Genomic DNA, 21,848 nt, shown 5'->3' on the forward strand with positions numbered 1-21,848 from the left:
GGAGGCCGGCATATCGTAACGTCGCTCCAACACAACTACATCTTTTTGAATTACAATGATGGTTCTGTCAAATAGATAATGTGTGATGATCATCCGACCAAAGCGTAGAAAATTATTTCCAAGTTCAACACATTGATTTAAATTTTCCAGTATAACTGGTAGCTACAATTTTAGAGTCTACGATTTCAAAATTCCCTTGTTAGTTTACGGAGTGGAAGTTACGATAAGCGAAATCAAGATGCAGCGACATCGGTTGAATATCATTCGTTTTTTTAATGATATTTAGATGGGAATAATTATCATTAATAGTATTTTCATTCACATGAACGTTATGCATCTTTGTATTCAAATAGATGTCGACCGGGGTGGATGAGTCTTGGATCGCAATCTGAGACATGAGCATGAGCAATGAGCATAGACACTGTCTATTAGACAGATAGCGCTTTCTGAGGCATGCAATCAATTAACAAATCGAAAGTAGGATCATTGTCATGGTTTTGGCAAAACTTTCAAAGTATTTAAAAAGTATGGAAGTATGGAAAAACAATTCCATATCATATTGGAAAACTTCCATACTATATCATACTTGCACATTTCCATATTCCATACCGAAATTTCGTTCCATACCATACCATACCATGCCATGTAAGGGGGCTATGAGTTGAAAAAGGTTGAAAACCACTGAAATAATCTAAAACTCACATCATTCTCACGTCGACAATTGACACTTAGGCGCAGACAGCACAATTTTTACTCGTGAGTCCCAGCGGTCGCGTATCCACGGTTAAGGCTACTAGCTATTTGTTACTATAGTACCTGGTAGCAGTGTACGCACTTTACACATATCGGCCAGCTAGAATTTCGCAGTTTGACGACGATGGGCAGGGTGGGGTTCATTGTGCTCACAGAATAACACAATGAGCTTCGCATTTAATTTTAAATGAAAGCTGAAGATTCATGAGTAAATTTGATGATAGCCCCTCTTGCAGTCTAGGGCCTATAGTCGAAGGTCGTGACCCTACGACTCCCATTGAGCGAACCATGTGTTGTGAACCTGTGGAACAAGCAGTGTTGTTATTTCTACTATTCATTATTCCTAGTATTTCGATTACATTAGTCATTTTACATCTGGCTGATATTTCGATTATTATTCCTAATCTGTCGAATGTTAACATGGCCAACCTCGTATAGTTATTTTTTTTAAACACGGCATACCCTTACGCGGTTCCGATGGCAAGACCTAAGTGACCCTCCAACATTTGTAAATCAGAATCTTGAAGTGGAACACGGTCGGGACGGACTTGAACATCCAGTCCGTTAGCAGTTTTGAAGAGTACCGCACTGTTTCATTACACATACGCTAGGATTACCATATTTCTGTGACCCAAATTCCGGACACTCTTTAGCGCCCATTAGTGGATTTTGAAATGAATTACGACGTCACATTAGCAAAGCTTTGCTCATAGGCCAGAGGTGGTCACACGATCCGGTTCAGGAGCATGGTGCTGTGTGTAGTGTAACCGGGACCGAAACCACATTTTCAGCCCCTTTCCGCTCAAATAAACAATGATTTTGAGCCCATCATAGGGTAATCGATGCAACCTCGGGGGGGGGGGGGCTTGCTATATGAATGTAGTTTCTACATGCATCTGGTCGTTAAATTTTTTTAATGAAATCCGACAATAATATTGGTTATTCCATGTATTACTATATAGTTACTACTCTCCGCCCATTTGATCAGAGTTAGCGGTAGATCTGGTGGAGGATGATGAGTTCGAAAATAAGGGGAGCGTAATTGTACATCGTTAAGTCATGTTCATGTCCCACCGATAAGATTGTTTATCAGCCGTATGCGGATGCGCAACACGGAGCTTTATAAACACCCCACAACCAGTGGTTTCCAACCTTTCATGGTCGCGAGTCCATCTCCAATTTGAAAATGTTTCGTGGCCCAGATCAAAATTTGACGAGCTGATTACTAAAAGAAGTCAGCACCTTTGCCCAGACTTACTCACGGGCCGATTATGCTCAACATATTCGCGAACCCCAGAATAAAGACAAACCACAAACGACTTCCACGATTGGAACCTCTATCTTTGAATAAAGCACGACCTTAACGATCTCTAGGAGCATACCGTTATCCTATAATTGCGATAACAATCAGGCTTATTCCAGTAAGTGAAGGGTGTTTTTATTTATATTTTATTGCAGTTTCTGCGAGGGTGGTAGTCCCCACATTAAAACCAATAAATGTGATAGTAAATCGCGCGCAGCGCGAAGAAAATATCATGCATCAGCATAAATATTTCTAAAACTAACATTTTTATCATGATTTACGAAAATATTATGAGCCTACGTCAAGCCTTCAAAATTCCGGACATTTGGCATATTTTAGAAATTCCTACCGGACGCTAGGTTGAATTGTGAAATTCCGGACATGTCCGGGAAATTCCGGACGTATGTGATGTGATCTGTGATACTTCAAAATATTTGATTTTGACCGAGTTTACATACTTTGTTTTCTGTCGAGACAGTTGTTTAGCGGTTCCTGTGTTCGTGGCCTGAATTTCATCAAGAATCGACTTTCCTTTTAAGTTTCAGTAGTACGAGGTAAGAGCAATGTTCATTACTTTTGACTTTTGAGCTTTAGAGCGAGACAATTACAGTACACGGTGATGTATGCGCGGACTGTGTGAAATATATTTGTTGTTGCCCGTTTCCGCCGAAATCCTTAAGATCCTCATCAATTGCGTACTAGGAACGGGGAATTTCGTCTGCTGTGCAATCTATCGTCGAGTCGTTATTTCCTGTAATATTGAATATCGGTCCATCACTGGTAAAAACTCGTGTTGCTCTCACGCCATACTGGAATTTGATTACATGCGAACACCGTCGATATTTTCATAGCACCAGCCCCCCGAACAATTCGTACAAGTCACTTTATAGCTACTGGCGATATCATATTGGCACTTAGCGCTTGAACGTTGTAAAACGTTTTCATCACGTCATCTGCTAGATAACTAGATGTCTTCATGGTGACGAGACGATGCTTGACGCAACAAATCCGAATGCACAGTAATAATTTGGAAATAGATCAGTTTCGTAGTCGTTTAAGAACTTACGTAAGTAGATTAAACAAAACGTACTCAAATCTAAATGCGCAACAGTGTTCAATATACAACCCAATACGTGAATTCTTTTTCTTGGTCATGTTTAGTTGCGCGTCTGTATCCAATGGTAAGTTCGCATGGAAGTTGCATTTTTGTCTAGTCCAAAGCCAAACGAACACTCATCGTTGATGTGAATGCACTATGACTAAGGCTTAAGTGCGACCGCAGTAACGCATGCACGCCTGGTTGCTTGCTTGCGATGTTGGTGTTTTCTTGCCCCAAGGAATATTTGGTCGTCACGCTTGAGGCACTTAGCGTAAATGGCAGGTCGCGTCGCATCAGTTCGAACTTATACTGCCGAGTGTTTATATCGACCGACGATGATATTACCTGTATGATCCTTACGTTGTAGTCGTCGGATGTAGATATTGGAACGTACTCGAAGTCCACCGTCGATCAGCCAGTTGTTTTGATTGTCATGGCGCATTAACTCTGTTCTCACGCTCTGCTGTTTATCAGTAAAATATTGCTAACGGCGTCGCGTAGTTATCTTAGGCGCAGTTAAGGTGGGTAGAGAGGATGCAGCAATGAGTCGGATGAAAGATTATCAGTGAATTTCAAAGCGTCATGAACGAAGCCAGAGATGGAAAATCCTTATCCAACGGACCCAGGTACGTACTACACGAAATTAATCCCACACTACGTTATCTCTTACGTAATGTAAAAGGTTCACGATTCTCTAGCATGCCGCAAAGCTGTCACGTAAATAAACTACGGTGACGACGGGATCTCAATTGCCTACATATTCAATTGAGAAAGTAAAGATTACATGATGGTGATGACAGTGTACTCCCTGAGTTAGTCACCGTAGCCATATTATTGATAATAATTCTTTTGCGATTGCACGCCAATGGAGACGGAACTTACCATTTACCTACCCGTTGCTGGTGTATCGCTTATTGTTGAAATATTTATTGAAACAATCGGCTTCGGGTTCAACCGTCACGGATACGTTTGGGAATTCATTCGTCACCAGATGCGGTTTACCGAATGTTGCCGTTATTATTCCATGGATTACTCGTGGACCGTGACCTGTAGCTAAACACAGGTAGATACTCCCATGAGCATCATTAAGAGGCTTGTTTGGTATAAACTAAAAGCACAAATGTAACGCACCTATAGCAAGCTGTCTGCTATGTAAGATGCGCTTGCAGATTATATACCAATTCAGTTGGTATGTGACTGCATGGGCGGTATACGCTTAAATAAGACGAAGTCAATGGCTGTTGACTGGGATGAGGAATACACGATGGAGCTGGTTGTTAGTACAGGATTATTGGCGCTTGCTATTTGTTCTCTAACTTGTCATAAAGGCACTTGTCTGCCATTATATATAGAATATGACGTATATGCGTTTATGAAGTGCTACCAATCTCCAATGAAAGTTTTGAGCGATGCTTCACTTACATCAACTTAGCTTTTGTCAAGTTCAAGCTTTGCTACTGCCCACACACTGTACTGTCGACGAACGCTGTACTACGGGAATGCTGGGTTTCGTTGGCACTGTGATATTCTCCTAAGACAATAGACAGTCAAGTAAATACACTCTCTTTGTTACATGATGTGATGGAAGTAAGTAAACTTTGCGAATGCGGTAACTTCGTGAAGTTCTGTTCTAATCGTGTGTGTTTTCGTATGACAGCGAATAGATATAGTTATTTACTGAGTCTCTACTATGGGTAGCAGCTTTAATTCTAGTTTGTAGATGTAGGGGTTCCGTGTCGCCACAGGACAGCAGTTGTATCTAGTGAGCATGCATTTTCATCCAGAAGAGTTTTTCTGCACGTTGTATCAGCTTTTACTGCAGCGAGGTTTTTGGACTCAAGTTACGGGCTGTGATTTGTAACAACAAGAGTAAACTGTGCCTGAATGTCGATAGTTAAACTTTTCGGCCTTTGTACCACCGGTTAGATATCTGGGTGTGTTTTTCTCGGTAGCATGGTGACACTGTATGCGCGTTTTTATTCGTTGAAGCGCAGGAGCATGTTATGTATGTCATACCTAGCAATGATATGTTTGTCGCCGAAGTACTTCTCCACCTGGTAATTAATGGTACACTGTCACTGCAGGTACACGCTATGTACTTACAACACGTTTATGGCTATTGTGGAGGCATATACGCTCAAGTTTAAATTTATCTCAATTTTAGTCGCTGACGTCGGGTCAAGAAGTTACATTACATTGATAGGTTATATGTTCGTTTAGTTGTAGCTAAGAATGGTACGTCGTAATTTGGGCAGGAGAATGTTCTGGTATAATCTGCTATTCGGTAGTTTGTATACAATTCTAATTCCAATGAGAATTGCCAAAACGGTCGGCAACAAAACGATTTCGACACTTGATTGTGTTTATATCCACTCGTATGTGATAATGCAGACTTGGTGACAACACGACTGCATTAGCGGGTTGGACAATAATGATAATTGCTAGCTGGGTACACCATCTTTAATGATATATCAGATTAGCACGTGATATATCACATTGTGTATCACGCAACTAGACCGGAACAGAAATGATCAATTGGATATTAATTATTGACCAATTACATGACATCGTGCACCACTAATTAGTCAAAGGGCGTCATTGCTACATCGCTATTGCTATGTTTGAATGGTATAATTTAGCATTAGGTATACGGCAAGAATTTCTTTGCCTCAAAAATTCAATACCGATCAAGGGACTCTTCAAAGTTGAACAGGTATAGCTACGAGTATTTCTAAGCACCTGACAAGTCATCACTAAGACGCTGTCAAACCATGCGTCATTGTTACGTGGTGGTAAACTACGGACCAAACATCACGCGAAATCTTCACGCTTTATTTTCGAATGCGTTTTCTTCCAACCGCTGTGATTCACCAAAGTGATACCTCTTCCCATCTTGCCTATGTCTTCAGCAGTAATGTAGCTACGCACGCTTAATAACTATCGACTTGTCCTGTATTATCACTGGACCATGCCTAATCCTGACCAGTGTCCAGTTGCGTAGTTATTCTGCGCACAGCGTATACAGTTACAATGGTGTATTTCTATAATTCTCACATTCTATCAATCTACGCCGTGTGTACGGTGTTTTTATTATGACGCGTCACATGTATGGCCTTGCAATGGATCCAATTATGGCATTTGGGTTATTTGTTTGTATTGTCTGTGATTACGAATATATACGGTCAAGGAAGTTGTCTCTGCTGTAGTGCAGTGCTTTTCAACCTGTGTGACGGTTCGCACTGGTGCGAATGAAAAATTGCAGTGCGAATGACGAAGGTGGTGCGAATAGTGCGAATAAAAATCCGGATCAAGTGCGAATGAAAATCGTGAATAATTATAAATTTTTGTAACGTGGGATGATTCAAATAAACCTTATAGGAAATTCAAGGACAGTGTAACTTTTGTAGTGGCGACGCAATTGTAAACTTGTTTCACTTGTGACGCACCACTAATCGTAGCTCTCACAAGCTGTGATTAATTATTGTTTTCGCACAATAATTATTACGTAACGAAAAACTTGGTTTAAAAGCTGATGTAGTCGGAGACATACAGTATATCAACCCGTCTGAGCTTGCGACGGGCTGAAAAAAATGACCATCATTACAGACCACATTTGAAAGTTACTGTTACGTAAATTTTTACCCTTTGTAGGTTTAAGTATGGACGACAAAGGATATAATTTTGGGTTGACACGGTGCCAGAGCTATCTGTTAATATGTATGTAATATTTGTTGAATTTGTTGCAAAAAATCCTGCAATAGTTAAGTTAGATTGAGCTAAAGAGCAGAACACACAGTATCGTGAGTTTATTTGCTCTTCCCATATACTCGCGAGACAGAAGTTGGAGCAACGTATCATAAGGTAGCGAGCTCTAATCAATGTGCCTACTCTCCTTGATCGTTTTGCACCTAATGTTCCAAGACATAAGGCAAAAGCCTCCACACAAACATGTGGATTTTTCACCCTTTTGACAAACTGGAGCCTCCTGGACCTTTGTGTCAGCTCTCAAAAACGATTTCTGCCTGCAAGCATTTTTCACTCGCCAAAGACACGCTGTATTTTGGATAGGAGTGCAGAACAGATTTTAAGACCTGGACATCCAAGCACTAGTAGACGTTCTTGTACAAAACCCAACAATTTGTTTGGTCGAGAAGGGTTTTAGTGAAATAGTTAAAATCAAAATGAACGAAAAAAGTTGCCTTTTTAATGAGACACTTGATAGCTTAAGATACATAGGAGCCAATTTGTTGCACATCTTAACAAAATGTTGTTAAGTATCTTCATCTTCTTTTTGTATAACAATTTTCGTGCGAATCGAATTTATTTTACAAAAAAAGTGCGAACGAAGCTCAAAACGGTTGAAAAGCACTGCTGTAGTGCATGTTCGGACTGGACTCTAATTTCGCTCAAGAGCGTTAGTGTATGGATCATACGGGATAATCGCTGCTCAAACGATTCGGTGACCTAAACATAAAAGATATGCTGAAACTAGAAATCGCCAAGTCTATGTATCAGTTCCATTGTGGTCACTGCCCCGAAAATTTCAATGACTTATTTACCTCGGTATCAAAAGTACAACCCACGTGCGTCGTCGTCGTCGTCTAAGTATCATATGGTCGACGCGAAAGATCATCGTTCTATCAAATTACTTGACATTGTCGGACCCCAATTGTAGAACAGTATCTCGCCGGCCATCCGACAGTCGTCGAGCATGTCCACATTCAAGTCGAAATACAAGCAATTTCTTCTGAATAAATACTAGTCAGCCATCAACATTTATCAGGCCACGACCTGACATATCGATCGTGCCTTTCGTCACATGCCACCTGATTTTATATTATCTTCTTTTACTTTCATTCAGTGAACATGCTTCCTATTTACATCGCCTAGGCCCAGGTGGGTGTCTGATCTCAAAGACTACTCCAAGTCGTTTCGTCACCTTCCTATCTTCATTGTATCGCAGTCTTGTGATTTTGGAAATGATGAAATTTTATGAATAAACCGGAACTTTAATACTTGTTTCCAATTCCGATTAGTGCACCATTATTTAATTCAGAGTTCCGCATATTTGTTACAAGAATGCAACTGTTGAGTGCCATAAACTCAGGCAAAGAGTATATACTGCTACGCATTTTTAATCGTGATTGAATTCTGCTATGTGAGAGGCTTGATGGTTCAGTTCAGACGATCGATTTAATAGGCATCGATAATTTTGACAAACCTAAAAATTCAAGGCGACCAACCGTTCAGTGAATAACAACTTCTGCGATTCCTGTAATCACATTGCACTTCATAAGCTACCCTATGGGACGGCTTAAATAGCCATCAAAACACTGGGCACCCCATGTACATTTAAGGTCGCTTATAGGAATGTACAGTGTACACCTGTTATAGAGCAAATACTAAGTGACGGATATACCAAATACAATGCAGAGTATCACTTTGAAAGTGGGCGTATACATTAAGTATTTGCATATTGTCACGAAAATGAACCACTTGACGCGCATGGATTTCTCAATGCTAATAAATTACGGACGCCACAGTAAGAAGTCCCCTAGCAGTGCCGCATATGCATAAACCATCATATAATCAGTTAATCACCCACAATTCCAATTCCTTCGTCGCTGTAACAGTGCACTGCGAAGGGAAGTCGGAATTGTCTACCATAAAATGTGATTAAGGTCACCAGCGAGTTGAAGCCTGCTAGAAAACTGGTATTGGTATATGTCAAATTGTGTTATTCTGTGAACATGTTGCTTCCGATATAGGACTATCACTGTCATCCACTCTTTCAGGTTAAGCAGTAGCTTGTTACAGCTGCAGCCTCACAAGGTCCTGACAGCGGAAGCCAAATCAGTGTCAGAAAAGGATTCCACGACGAAGCGTTATTCGTATAACAGTGCTCCACGATTAAAAGACTCTCGGACATACTCAAGTCCCGGATTAACCAAAGACAAAGCCGCACCCGTCCCGTCGCCGCGTCGCGACTGTGAAATGCCGCTGTTGGCCAACAAAAAGATCGCGGAGTTACAAATAAACGGCCACGGAAACAGCATGTCGTGTGATAATATCTTCGAAAGCCCGATGCTGGAGGCGACATCGGCTCCAGGGAGATCGACCCCGCAAAACAATAGCCCGACCCGTTTAATGTCGGCGGACTACGATCCGTCTGCGATGCACGGGAACAGTTTGCCGAAACCGATCACGAGGTCGTCGAGTAAAGAAATCTTGCTGGGGAATGGTGAGTTGAAACCTTACATGCGATGGTAAATTTGATATTGGCCTTATATCACTGAGAATTCAAACTAAATGCGACGTAGAGGTTCGTGTTGCAATGGTTCATATGTGCGCTCAGAGGTTTTCTGTAACGAAGTAACCTGTGGAAGTACCCAAAGTCGGTTTCGTCTGATTGGGCGTCTTACTCAAGTGGTTATGATTATTAGGCAAATCTAGGCATATATTACTAGTGCTACTTGTACAAAGTAGAAATTTATTACGTTACTTCTATTCCTACTTTGACCCACATCTGCCTATACGCTTGTCAGCAGGAGTGGGACACCTTTTGAGTACACTGCGGACTGACTGAATCGCATAAGCTTTAGGTCAGGGGTGTCAAACTATACTTGCGTCGGAGGCCGACTTCGATGTAGGACCAGTATACAGTGGCAAGCACTCTCACGGGGATGAGTGAATGGTTGTTTTCGTAGTGCGGGTAATATGATATTTCCTCAACCGGAACTTGTCGCTGTTTCATTTCGACGTTTGCATCAGTTAATCTGCTGAGCCAGAGATGTAACTTTGACGTGTAATACGTGGGGCCCGAACACTTATTTCAACAAAACATTACAAGTTTCACAATCATCTACGAAGACCCTCCTTCCTTACATAATATACCATATGTATTCTTCTATTTTTCCAGGTCGAAACAAACATAAATATATTAAATACCAACGTAAGAAGTGATATAGCAATTGCGATGTGTATTTACTCGTGTTGAAACTAACTTCTTGCACGTGAAAAATGCTTTTTTTACTAGAAGGACAGAGTCGAGTGGCTGTATTACGTAAGAATAATATCAATCGGTTGAACGTGTGGAACTTTGTACGGAAGTTTGAAATCAATCGAATTTTTAACGGGGAGAATTTGATTGGAAATCACAAATAAGCTTCTCTTAGTGGGAATATTTATACAAATAATTTGAGCAATAGTGAGTACTTTTGCCGTTTCTCGGAATATCATCACGGAGCATATGACTGATATGAGTGTGAAAATGTCGAATGGCCCAATCTTGGCCCGTAGGCAGCAAAATCCCAACCGTTGATTTATAGAATTCATGTCGATTTATATGCGTATCTTGTAGATGAGCGAATTTGAAGTTTCCGATTAGGGCTAGGGAAAACATGTTTTCAATTGATTTTTTATTTTAAAATCACCCCTACCTATACGCAGGGTGGTGGGTTCTTGTGGAATCAGCCCGTGTAAACAGGATTCGTAATCAAGTGGTTTGGTGACGAAATTACACCCGCGTCACCTCGACTTATCGCCTAGGGCAGCGGACACTCTTTAATCTTTGTGGAAATATTGATGCACCCATTCACGGATACACTCTGGTGCGGGTGCGTTTTATTGCCGATCAATAGCGTTGAGCTGAGATTGACCATTGATCCGATTGGATATACCCCAAAATATCCATGTGATTATGATAAAGAATTCCAGGAAGCATAAAAACTGCGTTTCCCTCATTACCTTCGTCTTATCCTGTAGTGGCACTTCTTATTGTGCATTCAATCTCACCAAGCTTCACGCATAAAACGCGAGGAAGAAATGCTGCTGTGCCGTCTGCACCACCTCAAATCCACTAATGGAGGGAGACCAAAATTATTTTCAAACTCAATTGAAATTGAGTTACTCGTTTCGTTTCTTTCTTTTTCAACTTTAAAAAATATCTAACCGCGATTTGGGAACACAGTAATCCTGAATTTCAATAGGTTCCTCGGGCCCTAATTTATGGCATGATGATCATCTCGAACACGAGCTGAATGAATTCTGTTAATTGCGGTCCGTGTAGTAACCGCTATACCATTACAAATGCATTTGTATCAACATTTAGGTATAGTTCCACCATCAAAGCAAATAATTGCGTCTTTGCTGATTACCTATGTATAGCATCATGAACCGGCTCATGTGTGAATCGCGTGATATAGCCTTTATATCGCCACGAAAAGGATTCGTATGTCACGAATCCTTTACGTCAAGGCTTGTGATTCGATGTTATTGTGAATCATGGGTCTTACCCAGAAATCCGGTTGAATAGGATACCATGGCCAACATTTTGGATGGGGGCGACATAATGCTGTGACCGCTTTAGCAATGCACATTCCGTCATAAACCGATGTTATCAACCTTTATGGATGTCTTGATCTCCATCTAGCTATCAATGAGAATATACCTAACATTCTCATCAGAATAATTGTGCATACCATGTTAAGGTTGATACTAATCAACCAGCTGAGGACAACTAGAACTACATTGTTACGCATCGTTTAACTTGCTTCCGTGAGTGGGATTACGAGAATTCGAAGCTGTAAATTTGTGATCGATATTTCTTTGAAAGGTAGTTTGTCAACCAACATATCAACGGGTGGAGGCCCACCGCAATACACTCCATACATTTGTGCAGGCTGAGCGTGCGACTGGTTTGATAGAGCATGTCAACCTGGCGACTTTATTCATCGAATTCCTGCGGTTGTGCGGTTTATATACCTTGTATCTCTGTCCGGAATGTTACTCAAGATGATCATGATGATGGCAAAATTACTTTTATTTTGACTGTCCTCGATATGTAATTTTCACTGGAGTATATCGTTAAACATGTACATCAACCTCAATATTTTATGATAGTAAGGTATATAATCGTGTTGGGTTTCACGGTCATTAGCGACGCTGAATTTCCATCCGAAGCACATTACCGGTGTATGAAATCGCTGTCTCAGCGCGCGCTGCGCCAAAGATATTATCACTGTGGGATAACATTGTTCGAACGCATTTGTATCAATTTTCGTTGTAATTATGGTACGCGTTGTACGCACACCATTGATTCTTGAACAGAAGTAAATTGTACCCTTTGGAATCTCCATGCGGCGGAGTTCACATAAAAGTTTCGACGTTCTTTTAAAGATATGAGAACTTATTTTGTATTCACACATGTAGATATGGCTTTAATTTCGTAATTACATCCTAGCAGCGTCCGTTTCACCAATTATGGGCTTTCGAATTTCTTATGAAAACAAACATTTATTGAAACTGCACTTTACTGCACTTACGAAACCTGAACTGTAATTAATCGGCTGTTAATTGCGAAATTGTAACGTGCGTTTGACTTCAGAGCATGAGTTCATATATCCCTCTTACCCGCGCGTTCCAACGATGATAACTTGGTCAACCGTTATATGTTCGAAGGATCAATGGTTATTGCATCAGTTGGATTCAAGATTTACATCGTTATAATGATGTCACCACAACGGAACCTAGTTACTCCATATAATACAAATTTACCCACCGTCAAGTCGTAGTTCGGTTGTAATCAGCGGATTGTGGATACAATTGCTAATTCATATCTGATAGTTCAATGGTTCTTCAACTACTGAGATCCAGCCCCATTTATTATTCAAACTAGTTTCCGTATGATGTATTACATCTCGATGTAATGACTTATTCATTCCTAACTCGTTTGCAACAATGCAGGGTCATTCGATTACCATATTAGGGCGTAGGATGTTTGGAAGCGGCGAGGGAGAACTTTGTGCTGTGCATTGATATTCCGTCGTACGAAGTTTCGTCGAGCTACAATGTTACAGATTGGCCACAAAACTTTATAAGACGAAAAAGTGACAGTTTTACCATTGCTCAAAATAAATACGCAAATCAAAAGCAAGGACACGACAATGATATATTTCTAGGCTTAGAAATATGAACACATCTCTGAAACACCAGCGGTATGGAAATCACTGTCTATATTGTACCTACAGCGTCATGGCTCACGGAATATCGCTTCGAAATCGCGCCTATCCATTTCAGAAATTCAATTCTGAAAGTTGTAACGTGTTATTAAAAACTTGTAGCAGTCGTGGATGCGTACACCTAAATGGCCTGTTACCCCTACACTACATGCTTTGGCTTAGTTGAGTTCTTATCGAATCTTTTGTTATCTACCGGTAGAATCGGTGTAATATTGAACTTCATGGGATATTCCTTCTACAATCTGCACGTACAACATATGCAATAATATAGGGTTACCATAATTTTATAACACAAATTCCCGACGTGTTTTAGCGCCCACTAACGGATTTCAAAATGAGTAATCAGCACATTGTCGATCAAAACGACGTCACACTAGCAAATCTTTGTCTATCGACGAGAGGTGGTCACGATCCGGTTCAGGAGTACAGGGTTGTGTGCTGTAGGTTGTAACCAGGGCCGAAGCCACATTTTTTCAGCCCCCTTCCGCCAAAATAAACACTTATCTTGGGCCCACCGTGGGGTAATCGATGCAACTTCTGGGGGCTTACTATATGCATCTGGCCGTTAAATGATTTGAATGAATTATGTCCTCATATTAAAACCAGCATGATCGATACTAAATCGCGCGTAGCGCAAAGAAAAATTTCATGTAACATAAATTTTCCCAAAAATAATATTGTTATGTTGATGTAGGAAAAAATTATGAGTTTACTTCAAAATACCGGACATTTAGGCATATTTTAAAAATTCATCCTGGACGCAGTTTTAACAGTGAAATTCCGGACATGTCCGGGAAATTCCGGACGTATGGTAACCCTTCAATATTACATTGCAAAATGTACAACTTGTGTAGCTGATTTTGTCATGGGCAAGGATCATTATAAACGTCTTTGGCCACCATTGGCGACTAGGGCTGGGCAAAATCAAGTATCCGAGTAATTCGATTCTGAATCACGTAATATGCGTCGAACCGAGTCGAGTAATCGAGTATCACTCAGTATTACGTCATAGCAGAATGTAATACGTCAAAGTTCAAATATGTACTGTTCATGCCACCACGAATAACATAATGCATGTTATTCATCATAGATACTTTGGTATTTTTTCGAACATACCTATTTCATTTCACTTGGTGGCGATGTTGTGGGATAATCATGACTTCTGAAATGTGCTACGTCCAGTAACCTTCTTATCTTTGTACTTTATGTTTCGTATGCTATGCTTTATCTAGACTCCTACTCGCCACCTAATCCGCGTAAGTCGGCAGTTACGGCATTAAAATGAAGACTATCGGCCTGTTATAAATGACCATATTAGTCGACAAACACCATGAATACCACAAACAACAACCACAATAACAGCAGCAATACCGCCAATCAAGGTTTCAAGGCTTCAACAGTGAAAATTAGCATAGAAACTATAATTCTAATTGATAAATTAACTTTCACCGGTAAGGAGCGTATAATATCAGTACTCGAAAATATCGTCTTTTACTACTCGACTCTAATCATAGTGCCCAGCCCTATTGGCGACAAGCCCGGACAGGTGTTTAGCGTATCAACTTCGCCGCAGTTGTTTCGGCATTCCCTGTACTTTTCCGAACGGTGCACGTTTGGCGCTACGTTTTGTAATGATAAAAAATTGATGAAGAACTGACTGAATGGTATCCCGTGGCTTACTCTCAATTACCGGCCTTGCATTCTGACTTGTGTCGCGTTCGGAATATCGCCGTCTGGATGGCGTAGGTATCTCATGATATTTCTGCACAACACTATGTAGCAGTCATTGATAGACTTCACCTACGCCATGTAATTGATGGATTTGTCAGGTGGTTATTGAACTCGCTACATACTTTCATTATACGAATAAATATAACAAATATTTGTCGATTTTTTAATCCAAGAAGTCCATTGCTGGCAATGGTGACGAGGTGAAACAGTAAATTGTAACTTTAACTACTCGCGGTACTTTCGATCAGTCGATGCTGTGAGTGACATCATAGTGATAGCCAATTCGGCCCGTGAATGGGTATTCTGCTAGCGTTGACCATCATTTTAAGATTTAAACCACCGCTTGACATGTCCCTTTTTCTGGAATCATTGACGTTTGGTCGAGTTGTTTCAAGCGTTAAGTGTCCGCAAGTAGACGCTGTCGATCAATACGAACCAGTAATATTGTTTCTGAGATCGTGTCTCCGTCTACAACAGTGTTTTTCAACCGTTTTTTGTCGTGGGCTCCCTTTCTGGTCTGAAAATGATTTGTGGACCACGGTAATCACAGACCCAATCACGACGTCATTGTCAGAGGATAATTTGCTTTTGTAGTATCTTAATAACGCATTGCCCTTTCACGGACCCCCTAAAACTATTTCGCGAACCCCTAAGGGGTTGGTTGACCCAAGTTTAAGAACCCCTGTGGAGTCTAAGAAATGCTCAAAATATAGCAGGAATTCCGAACCTGTAAACTATTAGTCGCAGGCTATCATGTTTCTGAAGATTGCCAGCAAACTGGGGCTATGGTAAATTTGAATAGATGGTTTTCATATCGACTATTCCCTGGGTTTGTTATACTTATACACAAAACAATCAATTATTTGTAATGTCTAATTTGGTGATGATGATGGATTATTATCAGCAATCCGGAAGTTTCGGAACTTACTCTTCATTCCTGTTGCAGGAAGGGCGAATGGAACTGTCCAGTGTCCAATGTCCATGCATGCAGGATGTAGCATATAGCAATACTTTGATATCAAATGGTTAGTTGGTATGAGATAGGAAGCGCAGAACGCACGAACCGTTCTTGTAGATTTACCGTGGGTGCCTGCCATCTGCATGCGTAATTTGTAAGATATCACCCGTGCAGCCCGTATAATTGTCGAGTACATTATACGATTCCGGTGTTCCACGCACGTCGCGAACCTCAAAAATCTCATCCACGACCCTACCCGCGTTAATAAGATTTTGGGTTGTCCATGGGTACACCTATTCCATGGTGGGAAACTGCGATAATCGTGATAGCGGAACTATTTTTAACGTATGGAATATAGGCTTGAAGAGGAGAATATTAATTATGCAAGTACTGCATGTGTCATGCGGCGATATGTCGGAACATTCAACCCAGCTCTTACATTTATGTACAATAATTTCGAATTAATGGTTTCAAAGGCTAGACAGTTTTAGACTGACTCCGCGGATAATTGCGCTAAGCTACATCCGCGATTTGTTCCATTTTCCCCGGAAGTTGATAATTGATCGAGAATTGCAATTATGACTGATTTTATAGTACAATAATATGACCTAACAGCAGTCTCTTTTGAACAACACATGACACATAACCCTGGTAGTATACTTAGTTACTCTAGCATTATCTTCCATTAATTATATAATCGAAATTATTTTCATTACTGTTAGCCGTAGACGGTCAACGTAGGCGTAGCCAGGGAGTAAAAGACGCCCTCCCATTTTCGACTTCGCTTGAGACCAATTATATGTGAAAGTGATCAAAACTTTTGACGCAAAATTTATTAAATTACGACAGTACCATTTATAATAAAGTATAGCAGTGGTTCGCACACGGAAAATATGCTGTTGTTTCAATATAAACCGAACAGTCAAAATTTAGTTAGTTGTTTTTGCAGTAGTTCGCCTTGCAGAAAATTTACAAGAAGCAACAGCGAATTTATATTGTAATTGAAGTTTCCAATATATGTGTGGAGCTGCGTGCATTTGTCGTAATTACAGTTTTGGTTCATATTGAGTTTTAAAGGCACGATTGTCCGCAACATTTGTTTCGAAAGCTTCGCTATGTCGCCAAGATGAAAGCTTGAGAACCACATCCACTGCCGTAAACGGATTCATATTCAATCTGCTCGTTGGACGCTCACAAAATATGTATAAGAAGGAGCATAGTCACATACTATCGAGTGTAATAAGTGGATATGATACTGGGGACGGCACTTTAGGTTAACCGGAGAGGAATCCGGCAAGGTTAGCGAAAGCAGGATTGGATTCTATGTCTCGATGTTTTAAGAAACGTCTCAGACTCAGATCAAAACACGATTGTCTATTTCACATTCGAATGAATTAATTTGGTTATTTCGCACGTTTCGAATGAGATTTACCGCGTATAGTGATTTGCCAATCCATCACACCCGCACAGCATTTTTATCGGGTGGTTATTGTTTTGGGGGTTCATGGTCTTTCGACTGCTATGGTTGTTTTACAACAGACCGATAATCCTTGTTATCACTCCTGATCTGCCGACTTCTAGCCTATATAGATAAACCTCCATCACTTAGGCAGGAATTCCTGAGTTGACCTAGTTCATATTGAAACTCGCAACCCATTGGTGTTGTAACTCATATATTAAACAACTCGTATATATCCAATTACGGTGCTTGGACGAATGTTGGATGTCTTGCAGAACTTTACGGATTTTGAATTGTGCTTCAGAAACTTGATTCGAATTGGATGCAGATCCCGAAAAACAGTGATTACTCCATAACACGGAGAAATTTTCTAAATTTTCAGATTGGCCGAACAATGCTCCGACCGAACAGAAGAGGTTGAAACCGAAGAAGCCTAACCGCGAAAGTCTGCGGCGTTCGCGGCCGGACATCCGGGCCAGTCAGCCGAATTTACCGGTGTCGCACAGGACTTCGGTTCCCAACTACTCCCCGGATCATAATGTCACGACTCCAACTATAATGGCCGGACACGACTATGAAGAGCTGAACACCGACCCGAAACGAACGAATGAGCAAGTAAGCCTTATTTCATGGGGTCGGATGATGAACTGATATACTTCGTTTTGACATTCTCGTATGATTCGGCATTGAGTTACCTGGGTTTCAGTTCAGAGTTGGGACGCTGAAGTCTTTTCGGGTTCCGGCCGGTACCATCTCTACTTTTAAAAAGTGTTTGGCTGAGATAGGGTCCAATAACCAGTCGAGACGGGGCCGAATGTAACCGAGCTCTAAGCGGAAAGAATTATATTTACACCCAATAGGTGGTACACGAAAGTATTATTAGTATTATCACCCATAAGGTGTTACATAAAATAACATAACTCAGAATGACATCGAGGCTATTAATCATACCTGCCTACGTGCAGAGTTCATACCTTTCTTAGTCGCTATCCCTACGTGCAAACATCATTTGGATGAAAATGTTGTGTTCGATTTATACCATGGTGTAAGTCTGAGATAGGTTCCGTTTGACCGTTTTATGTACCACAGGAGTATATTCAGACTAGTGTGGAGCGGATCAACAAATTCTCTGGTCCTACTCCGATCCTGTTTTTAAAGCTCTGGTTCGACGCCGGTCCGACTTTTCAGCCGGATTCTAGAAATGACCGTGATCCTGTCCGAAAAACTCCGATAATAATTATCTACTTACAGGGTAGTATTGAATATTGATTGACACGATGCAAACAGGAAATTGAGAACTAAAAGATCAAGCCCAACCCTTATCTGAAGTATTATACTAACATGGACTTGGCATGTGGTTCATGTCAATGAACGTTCAACTTCAACTATTGATTCGAGGGTGGAAGAGGGTAAGGCTGCCCTATTCTTAATAAAAAGTACTGATCCATCCCCGATTCCACTCCGGTGGTATCAGAAAAGTCCTGATCCGTACCAGAACCGCCTTTGGCCAAAAATGAGATAATCTGACCGAATATCGAATATCCAATCCGGCTCCGGTCCATGCCGCGCTCTAATTCACACCCTCATATCACGGGTGGTACACTGGTGTGAAGTGATTTGGTGAATACGAATAGTTTTCGCCAAGACCGCGGTCTGGTTCCGCTTCAGAGCACAGTTCTCGCGAGAATATATTGTGTAATTGTCAGAACAGCATACCCGGCTGCGTGTAAAGGCTACAATATTGAACTAAATAAAGAACCGTGCATACATGGTCAATTGGCTATTGTTCTAACTCAAGTAGAGGCAGAAGTATACCGTCGTAAATTTCTACTCGAGTGCAAGTGGAACTAACGTTTCCAGATAGGTAAAAAAATAAGTATTCTAGTAGCCTATTTATGCCTATAGACTGGAAACTGTTATATAGAAGTATATAATAGAAGTCAAACCTACTTGCCTCCGGAAAAGTGGAACTCTGGCTCGCTACCTTTGGGCTTATGATCCTATTCGCATCCGCATTGAAAATCTTCGATATCACACACCATTCATGATGTGCAGCGTTGAAGTTACTCATCCCTGTCGACACACCGGGAGGGGAACAGAGATTAATGTTCAGATGCGTATTTATGTAGCAATTGACCTACAGGATGCCAGTTCACGTGCGTAGCGGGCAGATTTGCTATGGTGGTATGTCGGCCCTGGACGGGATGCATCTAGCGTTGGGCAAAACCAAGTATTTTACTGAGTCTATTTTGAATCGAGTTTTTACCGGCGAGTGTTCGAGTAGATGTCATACATAATACGAATAAATTTCGACGGTAGGCCTACCGTATAATCGTACTTATCACACAATCAGAATGAACATTATGCCCATTACATTTACCAAAGTAAGCGTTTTCATATTTGTTACCATTATTAACCCTAACTATGACTATAGAGCTTCGTTGCAATGTTGGACCATCCGTAGCGCCATGGTAGCTCTTCTCAATGCTACTGTTTATGCTAAAAAGCCAATTGAGAAGCCAGGGCTTTAATGGCGGGAAGAGTATGGAACACCATAGTTCTTGATCATTTAGGTGTCTATTTTTGGTATTCGAAAAATAGATTCTGCTCGAATATTTGCAGTAATGGACTCGGATTCGGCTACCCGACTGGTTGTGTCCAGCCGTAGTTGTATCACGAACGGTAAAATTAACTTCGTGAAACAAACCTCGTAACGAAGTGTCACTGACATCGCATCATCGATAGCATTGCTCCAAATCCATTGTCATTATCGGTACTTATCGGATTTGTAAATTAGCGATCCGGTTCGTGTGGCATTTATCATTTGAAATCTTGGGTTCAGCCATTATTAAAGCATCATTAAACGCTGTTTGATCAATCACAATACAACTTAACCATCTCCCACAGTGTTACTAATCTGTAGTCGGTAATTGTTCGATTTGTTGTTAGTGGAAGTGAAGAACTTGCGCAGTAATCTCTTGTTTCTGCGCCAAACATAAGCTGGAAACAAGAGGAAAGTGTGTGCAGTGCATTTCGCTCCCGATAGTAACTGGAAAAGGGACCGGCAAATACGGCCATTATTGTGAGGGTTTTATTGTATAGTTGACAAATTCGATCGTGCAGCTAGTAGCGAGGATATAGTTTCTTCTTTGTATAATTGAAGTTTTATTATAGATCGCGATGCGTGGATCCACATGACACATTTTACTCAATGGCTGGTGGAAGCGATTTTTTTAAATTTGTACTATGTATGAAAGACAATACTGTTAAGATCCAATGCTCCATGCGTTAATGTGATGGAACCTCGTGTCGCGATATTATGATTGATAGATTCAGTCAATGATTGATACCTGGAAGTAGCCATTTTATAATATGTGTAATATTATCCTCGTTGACCATAACAATAGGACGTGATCAATCTCAACGAAGTTATGGTTTACTAATTATCACTTAATAAGGATGATATTTTGACCATTATGACTGGATGCTAAAGGCAATGTCCTATACTTGGATTGGGATCGGAAGAAACCGAATAACTGAGACTCTCGATTTCGATTACTTGCGCGGACGGGACCTACTGACACGCAGAAGTGAGAACTTCCAAGTCATGCCAAAACTACTTCAAGCGAAAGTAGAAAATAATAGGTCTTAAAACTATTCAAATATGTAGATTCAAAGATAATATTCGGTCACGGGGCCGCATATTTTAGCAGGTAGGCCTAATCGTAGTTTGCTACTAACAAAATTGTAAGATGTATCTTCGCGACTAACGGAAAATAGCTAATGCCACTGCAAATACGCACAATCCATGAAGACGTATCCAGTTACCCTGATATTGGGCAATTTCAATCTGTTCTTAATTTCACTCATAACCGCGAGGCAAACTTATCACAAAACTACTCTCTCCTCTTTCCAAAATCCAAAGTGTAAAACATATATAATTTTCCTTAAAAGACTGTCCAAGTAGAAATGAAACTAGTCTGAAAACGAAACCACTCTAGACTGCACTGCAACTAGGTAAAACCTATTCGAGTACTCCAAATAGTATGAGTACTTCGTTACTGACTACCTCAATCTAGCAACAAGATATCAATGCCTGTCATTCATGCCCGGATCCTAAATCATATTTGTCGCATTCTATAACCCGTATTGCATCCATAATATTGGAGAGTATTCTTGCATTTACTAGGGATGGTGTGAACCTCTGAAAGGTTCAGGTTCGTGTGAACGTGAACCTTTTTGAAAGGTTCTGTGTGAACGCGAACGTGAACATCATGACGTCACGTGACGTCATATTGCTAATACCAATCCTACATTTCAGTGAAGTGATAGCCTATATTAATGTACAGATTGTACACGATGCCTAGCAACGACTCGGGACACATAATGTCACAATGCTGAAGTACTTTTTGACGATTTAAACGTCTGCAGATGTATCAACTGGGGCAATCAAATAATATAATGATCCCATGAAATCAATATCTTCTGTCGCTTTGCCAACAATTTAGACGAGTAGGCCTACTTGC

General features: G+C 40.8%; 1 protein-coding gene and 1 long non-coding RNA gene across 2 annotated transcripts in view; one reads left to right on the plus strand and one right to left on the minus strand.

The window, feature by feature from the left end:
- Positions 1-2,175: 2,175 nt before the first annotated feature.
- On the minus strand, positions 2,176-5,130 carry LOC145450146 (uncharacterized). Its single transcript, XR_013918434.1, has 3 exons — positions 4,578-5,130; positions 3,501-4,208; positions 2,176-2,807 (listed from the first exon to the last, which is right to left on the minus strand). It is a non-coding gene; the product is annotated as an uncharacterized LOC145450146 (long non-coding RNA).
- Positions 3,642-21,848, plus strand: part of LOC145450143 (uncharacterized) — a 36,344-nt gene continuing 18,137 nt past the window's right edge. The window contains exons 1-3 of the mRNA XM_080328637.1: positions 3,642-3,781; positions 8,951-9,396; positions 17,705-17,937. Of these exons, the coding sequence (XP_080184763.1) occupies positions 3,738-3,781; positions 8,951-9,396; positions 17,705-17,937 (723 nt within the window). The 5' untranslated portion in view covers positions 3,642-3,737. The remainder of the gene's footprint in view (positions 3,782-8,950; positions 9,397-17,704; positions 17,938-21,848) is intronic.

The sequence above is a fragment of the Botryllus schlosseri genome, chromosome 11 (genome assembly GCF_051294905.1).
Source record: "Botryllus schlosseri isolate E-star chromosome 11, Bs_hap1, whole genome shotgun sequence".
Classification (NCBI taxonomy): Eukaryota; Metazoa; Chordata; class Ascidiacea; order Stolidobranchia; family Styelidae; genus Botryllus; species Botryllus schlosseri.